This window comes from Pelophylax lessonae, assembly GCF_965119305.1.
Source record: "Pelophylax lessonae genome assembly, chromosome: 4".
NCBI classification, from domain to species: Eukaryota; Metazoa; Chordata; class Amphibia; order Anura; family Ranidae; genus Pelophylax; species Pelophylax lessonae.
In genome coordinates, this window is record NC_138771.1 from 615,049,679 (window position 1) to 615,062,718 (window position 13,040).

Sequence of the window (13,040 nt, forward strand, 5' to 3'; positions counted from 1 at the left end):
TGTACAACCACAGGGGGAAATTTACTAATACTGGTTGTAATGGTACTCACCGTCACTGGGAGTGAAAGACAGATACTTAATGGTTTGGATTGCTTCAAATGGGGTCTGTGTTTACTTATGATAATGTGTATTGAACTTCAATGTCAGAGACAGGCTCTCCCTATTGTTTGTGTATTGAGGTGAGACATGTATTCTGTTAAGCCTGTCTGTTCCATTGTTAAATGTTAATGATTTCACATATTGTTCTGTCCAGATGGCTAGATAATTAGTTCAGGTTAATTCTATTTCTGTATACAATTTCATCTGCACGTGATAATGTATTTAGGCAACCCCTGACCTGTATGTTGTAATCTGATCAGGAGGGGAGTGTGCTCATGTGTGTATAAATTGAGTGTGAAACTGTTCAATAAAGGCAAAGATTCCAGTACATAAGTTGTCGGCTAGCTTTGTATGGGGGCGGCTGGAAAATCTGATATCTATGTTCACGACTGGGAGGAAGCCGTATACTGACCTAAGTCCACAAGTACAGTGTGGGTTGTGGTTCCGTTACACTGGTGCACACAGAATCTAGTGCAGGTGTGTACGGTAGCCAATCAGCTACTAACTTAAACTTGCTTAGTTAGGCTTTGGCAATAAAACCTAGCAGAGCTGCACCAGATTCTGTGTGCACCCGTTTTAGTAAATCTCCCTCATAGTGTCTATACAGGAGTCAAAATTCAGCTGGTCTCTGCTAAACTGGCTGAATTTTGATCTACCAATGGGCAGCCTAAAGTATAACTAAAGGCAAAACTGTTTTTATAGTTTTAGAGTGGAGAAGGATTAGAACCCATGTCAATTTGTATTGCTGTCTGTGCTGCCACAAAGGAGATTTACCCTTTCTATTTGTCCTGTTTATCGTTATCATTGAAAGTGAAGGTAAAAGAAAATCCCACATTTTGGGTTGTGCCCAATAAAGTAAAAGAGGGAAAATCTATCAATGGGGACACTAGTTCTAGTGATCTGGGGGGCTCCAAGGAATTCCCTTAATTTGCAGGGATTATCTTTCACTTCCTGTTTGGCTATGGGACAGGAAGTGAAGGGAAATCTTCACAATTTGACAGAGATGGCAAGAAAAAAAAAAAAAAAAACAGGGGTTATAACCTTACCTTACTCTTATCTACTATGAAACTAGTTCTTCTTTAATCTTGTGTAAGCTTGTCAATTATGTATGCAAATCAAATAATCTTTCCAGCACTCAACTTTCTTTAGTATACAAGAGTAAAGCTATATATATGATATACAGTATTTCGCAAAAGTGAGTACACCCCTCACATTTTTGTAAATATTTTATTATATCTTTTCACGTGACAACACTGAAGAAATTACTCTTTGCTACAATGTAAAGTAGGGAGTGTACAGCTTGTATAACAGTGTAAATTTGCTGTCTCCTCAAAATAACTCAACACACAGTGATTAATGTCTAAACCACTGACAACAAAAGTGAGTACACCCTTAAGTTAAATTGTCCAAATTGGGCCCAAAGTGTCAATATTTGTGTGGCCACCATTATTTTCCAGCACTGCCTTAACCGTCTTGAGCATGGAGTTCACCAGAGCTTCACAGGTGGCCACTGGAGTCCTCTTCCACTCCTCCATGACGACATCACGGAGCTGGTGGGTGTTAGAGACCTTGCACTCCTTTACCTTCCATTTGAGGATGCCCCACAGATGCTCAATAGGGTTTAGGTCTGGGGACATGCTTGGCCAGTCCATCACCTTTACCCTCAGCTTCTTTAGCAAGGCAGTGGTCCTCTTGGAGGTGTGTTTGGGGTCGTTATCATGTTGGAATACTGCCCTGCGGCCCAGTCTCCAAAGGGAGAGGATCATGCTCTGCTTCAGTATGTCACAGTACATGTTGGCATTCATGGTTCCCTCAATGAACTGTAGCTCCCCAGTGCTGGCAGCACTCATGCAGCCTCAGACCATGACACTCCCACCACCATGCTTGACTGTAGGCAAGACACACTTGTCTTAGTACTCCTCACCTGGTTGCGGCCACACATGCTTGATACCATCTGAACCAAATACGTTTATCTTTGTCTAATCAGACCACAAGACATGGTTCCAGTAATCCATGTTCTTAGTCTGCTTGTCTCCAGCAAACTGTTTGCGGGCTTTCTTGTGCATAATCTTTAGAAGAGGCTTCTTTCTGGGATGACAGCCATGCAGACCAATTTGATGCAGTGTGCAGTGTATAGTCTGAGCACTGACAGGCTGACCCCCCACCCCTTCAACCTCTGCAACAATGCTGGCAGCACTCATACGTCTATTTCCCATAGACAACCTCTGGATATGCATGCAATGCGTGCATTCAACTGCTTTGGTCAACCATGGCGAGGCCTATTCTGAGTGGAATCTGTCCTGTTAAACCACTGTATGGTCTTGGCCACTGTGCTGCAGCTAATTTTCATGGTCTTGGCAATATTCTTACAGCCAATGCCATCTTTATGTAAAGTGACAATTCTTTTTTTCAGATCCTCAGAAAGTTCTTTGGCATGAGGTACCATGTTGATCTTTGAAGTGACTAGTATGAGAAATAACACCAAATTTAGCACACCGGCTCCCCATTCACACCTGAAACCTTGTAACACTATCAGTCACATGAGACCGGGGAGGGAAAATGGCTAATTAGGCCCAATTTGGACATTTTCACTTAGGGGTGTACTCACTTTTGTTGCAGCGGTTTAGACATTAATGACTGTGTGTTGAGTTATTTTGAAGGGACAGCAAATTTACACTATTATACAAGCTGTACACTAACTACTTTACATTGTAGCAAAGTGTCATTTCTTCAGTGTTGTCACATGAAAAGATCTAATAACATATTTACGAAAATGTGAGGGGTGTACTCACTTTTGTGAGATACTGTATATTGATATATATATTTCTTTCTTTTGAGAAATATAATAAGGGGACTAGGTGTTCCTCAGTGCTCACCCGCTTTAGGTCATCAACATCTGGAGAGTATCCCGTCATCATGGTCACATCCACAATAGACATGGTAAGGTCTTGGCCTCTACGGTACCTGAGAAAGAGAACATCATATGCCTGACTTTATAGGGTGGAGCAAGGAACAATGGAACTAAATTATTGCAAAGTATAGTAACCCAAACAATCACTTTTAACTGGACAGAATACTGTAAACTGAAAGCTGATTGGCTATTATAGGTTGCAGAAAATTGAACAAAATTTTGAAATTTTACTAGGAATTGATATTTCTGAAATGAAGTCTCCATCTTGTCCATTGGTATAAAAGTTTAGACAGATGAGAAGGTCAAGCTATTGTTCTGAAACGTGCCTCTAACCATTGAAGATGTGTACTTATGTCTTGGGAAGCAAGGCCAGGCATCTAGTAATATTCGGATCTAATGTTTTCTTTTCATAATAGGAACAATTGCAAGCATATGTTCTTTTAATCAATACTTTACAGCAGGTGTGTCCAACCTGCGGCCCAAAAGGTTATACACTATTGGTTTATAGTATACAAACAGGTAGCTATTATTGTGCAATTGTCTTTTTGTGCTCAAATGGTCTGTGCTTGATTAAACAAATGTAATTTAGGAAATACACTAATAAAGTGTTGTTTACCAGACAAATACCAGATTTTTGTTGTCCTTATATGTTAGGTCCCTTTCACATGGGACAGACTCCATTTAGATCAACAGGGTTTCTGATCCCCTGCTGATCAGAGCAGAGCTGGTAGATGATAGGTCTGTGTCCACTTAGTATATGCAGAGTGGACAGGGACAAAGCCCACTCTGCTCTATGGGCGGTCCACTGTCCGTTTACACCCAACTGCCCTCTGATACGATCAGGAGGGATCCCCTTCGATTTTTTTTTTTGTTTAGCAAACTGGATCAGATCAGAGGTAGGCAGGTGTAAACTAACACATGTCCGTTTACACCCGCCCGGCCATAAGGGTGAATGGACTGTCCAATCAGATCTGCCTGAAAAACAGACAGAATTCTGAGCCTGGTTCTCTGCTATGCAATTGTGAATGACCATCTTGTAGCAAAACACTGGCAAGATACATGTCTATCAATTGTCATTTAAAAGAGATAGTTTACCTGAAACAGATCTCAACAGACATTGTCCCCAAGGTGTTATCTGGTCTTTTAACTGTAATAGAAAGGTACATGGTGTAAATTAAATCAACATATAAAAGTAGGGGTAAAATATATTTAAATAATTAAAATAATTTGATAGCAATTTACAAATCAGAATCGGAAAAGCAAAATCCAAAAATGCATTCATATTGAGAAGTCATTTTTGAATTCTGAAAAGGCTATATTATAAATAAGAATAAATGGTAGGCATATTTACTTTACTAGATGCTTTATTGTGTAGGTATTTTTTATTACATTGGTTTCCAAAATAGCTAATCTGAGAGTACAAGCTGTAACTATGCGCTCAAGTTTATTTTTAGAAAGGAACTGAACTGTGCAAACTATGCCCCAAAAATCTAGGCAGAGGACACAGGACTATAGTGACCAGTACTGCCCATGGTCTCCCTGCAGATGATCTTTCCCCCACACTGACTTAAAATGCCTTGTTCTGAATTTTGTGTCTGTATAGAGGTGGCCATCTTGGTAAGGGCAGGGTTTAGCATCCTAGAACAGAGACTCCAGTAAAGAGAACAGTGAACAGCACAACAGTGAAGTCACTCACTCTGAATCTCCTGAGACTAGCGGTCAGAGGCAGTAGTGCCTCAGAATACAAATAAACATCTTTCACCCCTACACACTGTGATGCAATAAAGTATTTGTGTATGCTTGTGAGTTGCCTAGGTGTATTGGGTGTCATTCAAATGAATGGGATCACATTTAGTTTCATGTGTTACCATGTGTTTCACTAATGTGCAGCAACAATGCAGCAGTCTGAATTTTCCTACAGGGAATGAATAGTGATTTAGTACACATTTTCTGCTATGAAATTCATACTTTATAATTTCATATCCAGCCAGAACTCCTGGTTCCTTTTCACATTTTCAATTTGTCTCCTAACTTTCTGTTAAAAAAAATCCCTGCTCTTCTAAAGCTCAGTAGCTTAGGGTACTGTGACAGACCCAGCTGGGACTGGGGCTTTTGGAGGAGACTAGAGGCTTGCTCCCATGGAGAGAGAAGATCATCCTCTAATGATGGACAACAACATGATTAACGCTGAAAGTGAGGCTTGAATTAATTATCTGAATAAGGACCATAAAGCTTCCCTTCTGGAGTTGATAAAAAGAATATTAATCTTGTACAAGTTATTAGTCAGAGGAAATATGGTGGCCCTCCTGCATACTGGGTGGGTGAGGCCCCTTCAAATGGGACAGAAATATTTATAGACAATATCCCTCAAGAAAGACATGAAGATAAATTAATTCCACTTTTTCAAACTGCTGTAACATTGTATCAGTTTGTCTTATAAACTGTTGTGGACTGTTGCAGGATAGTCTGAAGTGGGGTGGAATCATTGTTTGTTACGTGTTATTTGTTGAGTATGTCACTCCCATTAAGGGCCTACTAGATGTGAATTCCCATTTTTAAGTGAGTCACCTATTGTTTCTGTCTGTTGGCTAACTTTTGGAGGTTCCTATATGATGGGATTTGTCTGGTGTCAACTCTAACTTGTTATCTAACCATAGTGTGATGTTTTTGGTAAATATGTGTTAATATATATAATATTATTGTTTATGTGGTGACTGACCTACTTTTGAAGTGTATAAAAACCTGTAGTTATGTTCAGTAAACAGTCATTCCTTTGGATTTTACCTTAACATCTTGCCTGTGTACGATGCTTGGGGCAAAAGAACTGGTAATAGCTCTTGGTCTGCTGGAAGAGTTTGAAGAGTAGGAGGCCCTGTTTGGAGGGAGCACCAAGGCTGGGTGCTAGGCATTCCGTCACAGGTGCAATGGGGAGGCATTCATTCTGAAATGCATCCTTAAAGCGGAGCTCCAGCCCCACCACCAAAAATTTAGTCAGCAGTTACAAATACTGTACTGTATATTAGGACACTTATCTGTCCAGGGATATTACAATGTCGGCAACCCAGCCCATTTTTCAGTCGGCTCTCGGGTGCTACCGCTGTCATTCCTTGTAAGGGAAACCGGCAATGAAGCCTTGCAGGTTCACAGCTGGTTCCTTACTGTGCATGCGTGAAGTGCGCTGCGGTTTGTAAATGGCCCGGCAGCAGTGTAAGGAGGTGGGGGGGCAATGTTCCAGGGGACCTCACTCCCCCCCCCAAAAAAAAATTGCCTAATGTAGCAGCAGAGTGGGAGGGGAGGGGAGGAAGCAACCAACCAGGGCTTCTCCTGTTGGGTGGAGCTCTGCTTTAAGCACATTGTCAATGTACATGCAGTGCAGGGCAGGGCACAGTACTAATGTGTATTGCTGGCCAGAAATAGTAAATACACTGTCCCTGCTGCATTTTGAATAGGCTGCCCTAGCAGCTTGTTAACATACAGGTGCTAACACCACAGTAATTGGAATGGACCCTACTAATTAAGTCAAACAGTGTCATCTACCCCCTCTCTCCCTCCTTATGCCATCCTCTGATAATTCAGTCAGAGACAGGGTGTCTGAAAGGAAGTAACATCTGCTGTGCTCTTTGTTTAGAAAACTCATAGTGGTCTGGGTATTATTTTCTCTATCATCCGATAGTAAAAGTTAATTTGTGAGACAAAGGTTATATGTACTACATGGTCATAGGTTGGTAGACACCTGACCATCAGTCCTATATGAGCTTGTAGGGCATCATATTCTAATAGCATAATGTGGAGTCATCCTTCTCCCTTTGTGGTTATAACAGCCTCCCTACAAGAATTTGAAGAGTTTTAAGAATTTTACGAGAATAAAATAGAATATAACCATCTTCTGAAATTGGAATTTCGAATAGAATAATTTTGAATTTGAATAAAATAGATTACAATAGAAAAGAAAAAAATAGAATGAAAAATAATAGAATAGAAAAGGTTAAACTAGAATAGAACAAACATTAGACTAGAATAGAAAAAATAAAATAGAAAGAATATAACTGTCTTCCAAAATTCAAATTTCAAATAGAATAGAATAAATAGGGATACAATAGAATAGACTAAAACAGTGTTTCTCTACCTTTTTTCAGTCAGGGCACCCTTTAAAATGATGCACAATCTTGAGGCACCCCATTCTAAAATGTAAAATAAACTAATAGTTTTACTGTAAGAATCCCGGACTTCCGACTTCCTGTTTGCGTTCCACCCCTCGGTCAGGTGAAACGCATGTGGGTGTGGTAATACTTGACTTCGCGTATGACGTCATTTCTTGGCGCCGCTTAAGGCGCCTATTTCAACCAGCGGTTTGCACAAACAAACTGTTCGTGCAACCGCTCATACCGGAAGCCTTACCAGAGATCCGTCCTAGTGACTACCAAGTGTCCCCGCACCGCTGAAGTACCCATCAGACCGGAGCATCTTCTACAATACTCTTCTCCTTATCCCTGCTTGCCGCTGCTGCCTCAGAGATTGCTACTACTGATAAGTACCCCACAGGGGACCCCCATCTCAATACCATTTCTACTACCATTACTACTCTTTAACCCTGCTTGCCGCTGCTGCCTAAGAGATTGCTATTGCTGATAAGTACCCCACAGGGGACCCCCTTACCAATACCAATGCTACTACCATTACTACGATTTAAACCTGCTTACATGCACCTTGTATTCCAAGAAGGATACATTCCCTTGTATGTCTGCTTGCTAATTTTGTGTGCCTAAACTACTAGTCTCTGTGTATTCAATCATTGCTATCTGCAACTCACATTGCTGCATAATAGGGTTATGCTGTGCTTCTGCTAGCATTTGTGTCTTGTGTGTCCAAGAACAGTTTTCAACCACTGTGATGAGTAAAGAGAGTTAGGTCGGGTGACTTAACATATTCTCTGCAATACTACTGAGTGGTTTTCTGCAGCTTGAGATCCAAACCCTAATTAGAGATAACCAGAGCGTTACATTTACATAATGAAGCGGCATTACACTTAGGAAACCCAACATTAGGGAAGATTCATTTTATACACCTTTGCACCCTGGCTAATATTCTAGTGTTTTTACTCTCCCTCAGTTTCCCTACCTCATTCAGCTAATGTGACCCCGATGCAGATGGAGAAAGGCAAACAAGGACATCCTCAGGTGCTCAATGTCTTCCTTATCAATTTATGACATCATCATTTGTTGGAATCCCAACGGCTAGCTAACATGGTGCCCAGGGTTGTAATGCTGCACAAATTAAAACCCATGGCTTTGAGTAACAAAAAAAATGCAGGGGAGATCCACCTGCCAGCATGCTGACATTTTTGGGAAATTTGAGGCAATTTTTTTTGCATTTTGCCAAAGCATCCCTGAAAAGCCCAGAAGGCACCATTCAACATTTGAATTTTGATTAGAATAAATGCTAATTTGAACTGAATTTGAATCAAATTCAGATTGAATAAATTAAATAAAACAAATTCTGAAAACAAATGAAACTAATTTAATTAAACAAAATTATTTAAATATAGAATCAAAACGAAACAAAACAAATGTTTTCAATCTGCACGTGTCTAATTGTGCATGCGATAGAAGAATAGTGTAGATTCATACCCCTAACTAGGAGATTTTCATAAGCCCCTACAGCACTTTAAACTCCTAAACATCTAAGGGAGAGCAAAAGGCCGTTTGAAATCTTGACACTTACCTAAAATTAATATATGCAGTGTATATATACACACCAAAATTTTTACTCACCATGAGGCTCGTCTCTTGCTGTGATAGTAAAATCAAAAGGAGTGCATTCACTTTCTTTCTCTGTCACTATTTCATAGTATACTGCTGTCACCTGGACATAGTAATATCAGTTAAAAACACACTTAATTATGCTTAGTGGAAAAATAAGTCAAAAACCTTTTTATTAAAGAGATTTTTTCAAAATGTTTACATACAGAAGGGCAAATAATTATGATGCTGTAACATAAAAAACACATGTTGTGAGACTTCCGTGAGTATTAGTAATTCAAGCGGTAAAGGGTCGAGAGGTCTCTGGGGATATGTATACCCAAATAGGTAATGTGGTCATTTTTTACCTTAAAAGGAAACTCTTGTTGCCTGGAGGGGAAGGGATATATTAAGTATTTCATATTTGGAAGCATTTAATTTAAAATGACTTAAATAACCAAAATGTTCGGCTTTGGCCTTGACGATGACAAGACTCAGTGAAGGTCATTGACAAAGAGCGCCAATAGGTGTTCCATAACAGGGACATACAGTAAAGGGGACACCCATGGCGGGTACAATTGTCAATTGAGAAGGATTCAGAGAGTTTTTCATTTGCATATGTCCTTGCCAATTATTTTTTTTTTCCAAAATAGTATCTCCCAGGCCTATTTGATGCAGAGAACTCACCTGATCGAATGCCTTCCCTGCGTTTATGGTCAGGAAGCATAAAGGCAGAAAGTGGGCATGGCCAATAATGTCCAGCACTTGAGAGGTGTTCTCCCTCGCTTCCCTCTCTGTAACAAAACCTACTTGGTCACCGTGGATCATGGCAGGCGAATTGGGTTGTAGGGAATGGGACATCAGTTTTGCAAAGATTTTGGTATCTATATTTGGTATTTATATTAATGAGCCAGATAGGTTTATAATTTCCGCAATTCATTGTTTTTTTTTTCCTGAGCTGGTAATGAGGGTTATCTGTGCCTCTAGGGTCAGGGGAGAGATCGGGAATTGTGGCGAGGCAGTGTTGAATGAGTTCAGGAGAGAAGGTGCTAAATGATCTTAAAGGGTCTTATGTTCCAGTAACTGCTGGGCCTTAAAAAAAAAAAATTGGTAGCAGGTGTACAATGCAAACAAAGGGAGTGGATCTGCCACATATTGTACTTAATAGAATGTCTAGCTATCTCCATCCCTAGTTTTATGCAACAAAGAGGGGAAAGAAATGTTGGACTTTAAATGAGTACAGCTAGACACAGGGGCTATCACTGTATATATAGTATTGTAAATCATAAATAATCCGTATATTACATATAAATACAGAAATAATAATAACTTTTCAAAATCCTTAATAATAAATAACAGATTTATTGTGACAACAAATTCTCTATAGGTACACAAATATACAATGTAAAAAATATAAACATAGACACACTCTCTGGGTTCAACTGTTTGATCCTATATGCCTTATATAGTATGGATATTTCGAGAGTGTTTTTCTCCTCAATATATTTATTCCAAATATTTATTTAATTTACATATATTTTCAGATTGTGTTTGTTCCCAATGTGTCCTTGCCATCATTCTTTGAGCGATATCTGTGAAGCCCTTTATAATCGTTTACCTATTACTATTCCGTCTCTGGTCCCTTCCTCCCCATTGCCCTTGTGTGCTGGCGTTGAACCATGCCTCAGCCCCGGGTCAGGCATCTCCTGGATCAGCTTGGGTCTTTCTACATCAGCCTGGATTGCTCTTGGATTCATGACACCGCATAAGTTAGTGTCTATTCCATCTTATTCCCTTTTATAGTTTATATGATTATAATTATTTAACCCATATTCTCATTTATAGACATATATTATAATGCTCCCGATGAATGGACGGAGGTCCACGAAACGCGTTTACTCAGATAACCCTACCCAAGGCTTCCTATAATGAGCTGACAATTACTCAGACAATCCTATCTGATCTTTTTATATTATAACATTATGTATTCTCAATTTATATAGCCTCATATTAAATCTGTTTTTTATCAATGAATGACTTTGGTTATGCTATCTATGTATTTATTCTTATTTATATGACTTGTGTATGTATTATGTATTATTATCTTTTAATATTATCCAGACATGTTGTGTTATACATCATAAATGATTAATCAGATACTCGATTATGTGCCAGCTCTCTTAGGTCCCCATTATCTGGGTTATATAAAGTTTTTTACATTGTATATTTGTGTACCTATAGAGAATTTGTTGTCACAATAAATCTGTTATTTATTATTAAGGATTTTGAAAAGTTATTATTATTTCTGTATTTATATGTAATATACGGATTATTTATGATTTACAATACTATATATACAGTGATAGCCCCTGTGTCTAGCTGTACTCATTTAAAGTCCCACATTTCTTTCCCCTCTTTGTTACAGGTGTACAATGCAGTTGACACATTATTTTTCCAACATGTAAGAGGTTTGACACAGACAATCTCTTGCTTCCATAAAACGACGGTCTATAAATTGACAAAGTAGGGTACAAGCATTAGATAGAGCAGGGTATCCTTAGAGCTGGAGTGTTTATGATCCAGTTCTAATGTAAAGATTAGGTGAAGAAGTAATTTCCTTGGCGGATTTGCATTTAAGGCCCATACCATGGGAGATGAAAACACCCCGCAAGACACATTTTAGAGGCTCTCATTGCGTAAAGGAATGTAAGGTCCTCTTGTCCTGGGTGTGGACAGTTGTGAATTATTAACTGATTGTATAATGTTGTTAAGGCAGGTAGGGTCCTGTAACAGTTTTTTAGTTAATATTAAACACTTACTCCACAAAAAACGATATACCATGTTACAAAAAAACTAAAAAGAAATCATTATACTATAAGAGACACTTATGGTTCTGTTCATACCCTATCATTGTGATAAAAATCAAGCAATATCCTTGGATTAACAAGAATTCCTTCAAACTTTGTCTAATAGTACCTCTTATACATAGATCATACAAATTATGTGGGCTCATGTTTTTTTTTTTTTTTTTTTTATTTAAAGTGGTTGTAAACCTCAGACATGAAATATGAACAAATAATTTCTCTCTATAGTGTGTACTTGTCTCAATCAAGGGCACTTAGAGTTATTTCTGTCTGCTGCCTCGTTATTCCAGCACACAGCCTGTGATTGACAGCCTCAGCTCTGTTCCTGTGTGCTGTGTAAAGGGAGGGGGGTGTCCCTTCTTTCCCCCACCCTGTTTTCTGATAGCTCAGACAAGCTTTATAAATTCTGGACTTTGAGCAAATGTAGAGAATGAAGATTGCAAATAAATAGATACAACTATTGTAGGAGGATTTAATTGCTTTGTATTACTTGAGGCTAGTCACTTCAATGAGTATATGTAAGTAGGGTTGAGCGAACATGGACTGTATTGTTCGGGATCGTACTGGACTTTTGGGTGTTCGGTACCCGGACACGGACCCGAACATTTTACTGTATGTTCGGGATACAGTCCGTTGTTCGGTAGTTTTGGCACGGCTTTAATGGTGCGGTTTCAACAGCTGCAGGGCAGCCAATCAACAAGCGTTTAACTAGTGTGCCCTTAGAAGCCATCACAGCCATGCCTACTAATGGCATGGCTGTGATTGGCCAGTGCAGCATGTGACCCAGCCTCTATATAAGCTGGAGTCACATAGCGCCGCACGTCACTCTGCTATAACTACTGTAGGGACAGGTTCCTGCTGCTGCTGAGGGAGAGATAGGAGATTATTGTAGGGCAGGCTGGAGATTGCTTTCAGGGAAAGAATAGGAAGATTCTTCTTTAATCAGACAGCGATCTACATCGATTTTATTGTGTGGGGGTGCAGTGCACAATCTTTTTGCCCTGACCTGAGCCCAGTGAGGAGGAGGGAGAAAAAAAAAAAACATTTATCAGTCTGTTAGGTGGGCGGTATGCGGCGTGTAGCGGCCATGTAATGCAAGCTCAGTGCATATGTGTCTACTTAATCTGGAAAACGTTTTTTTCCTTCATATTTTACTGTGACTTACATAGTTTAGACACTGCTGTTCTAATCTGCTATTAAAAAAGCACCAATTCAAGGGGGCAATTATTTTTCAGTTTTTCATTCATACTTTACTGTGACACTGACATACGTTTAGACACTGCTGTTCTAATCTGCTATTCTAAAAGCACCAATTTAAGGGGGAAATTATTTTTCAGTTTTTCATTCATACTTTACTGTGACACTGACATACAGCGTTTAGACACTGCTGTTCTAATCTGCTCTTCAAAAATCACCAATTAAAAAATA

The 13,040-nt window shown here is 39.3% G+C and overlaps 1 protein-coding gene across 1 annotated transcript in view; it reads right to left on the reverse strand.

The window, feature by feature from the left end:
* LOC309553570 (venom factor-like) overlaps positions 1-13,040 on the reverse strand; it is a 424,228-nt gene that overhangs the window by 26,205 nt on the left and 384,983 nt on the right. Inside the window, exons 32-34 of the mRNA XM_082254842.1 lie at positions 8,782-8,872; positions 4,106-4,157; positions 2,976-3,063 (exon numbers count right to left, since the gene is read on the reverse strand). Of these exons, the coding sequence (XP_082110968.1) occupies positions 2,976-3,063; positions 4,106-4,157; positions 8,782-8,872 (231 nt within the window). The remainder of the gene's footprint in view (positions 1-2,975; positions 3,064-4,105; positions 4,158-8,781; positions 8,873-13,040) is intronic.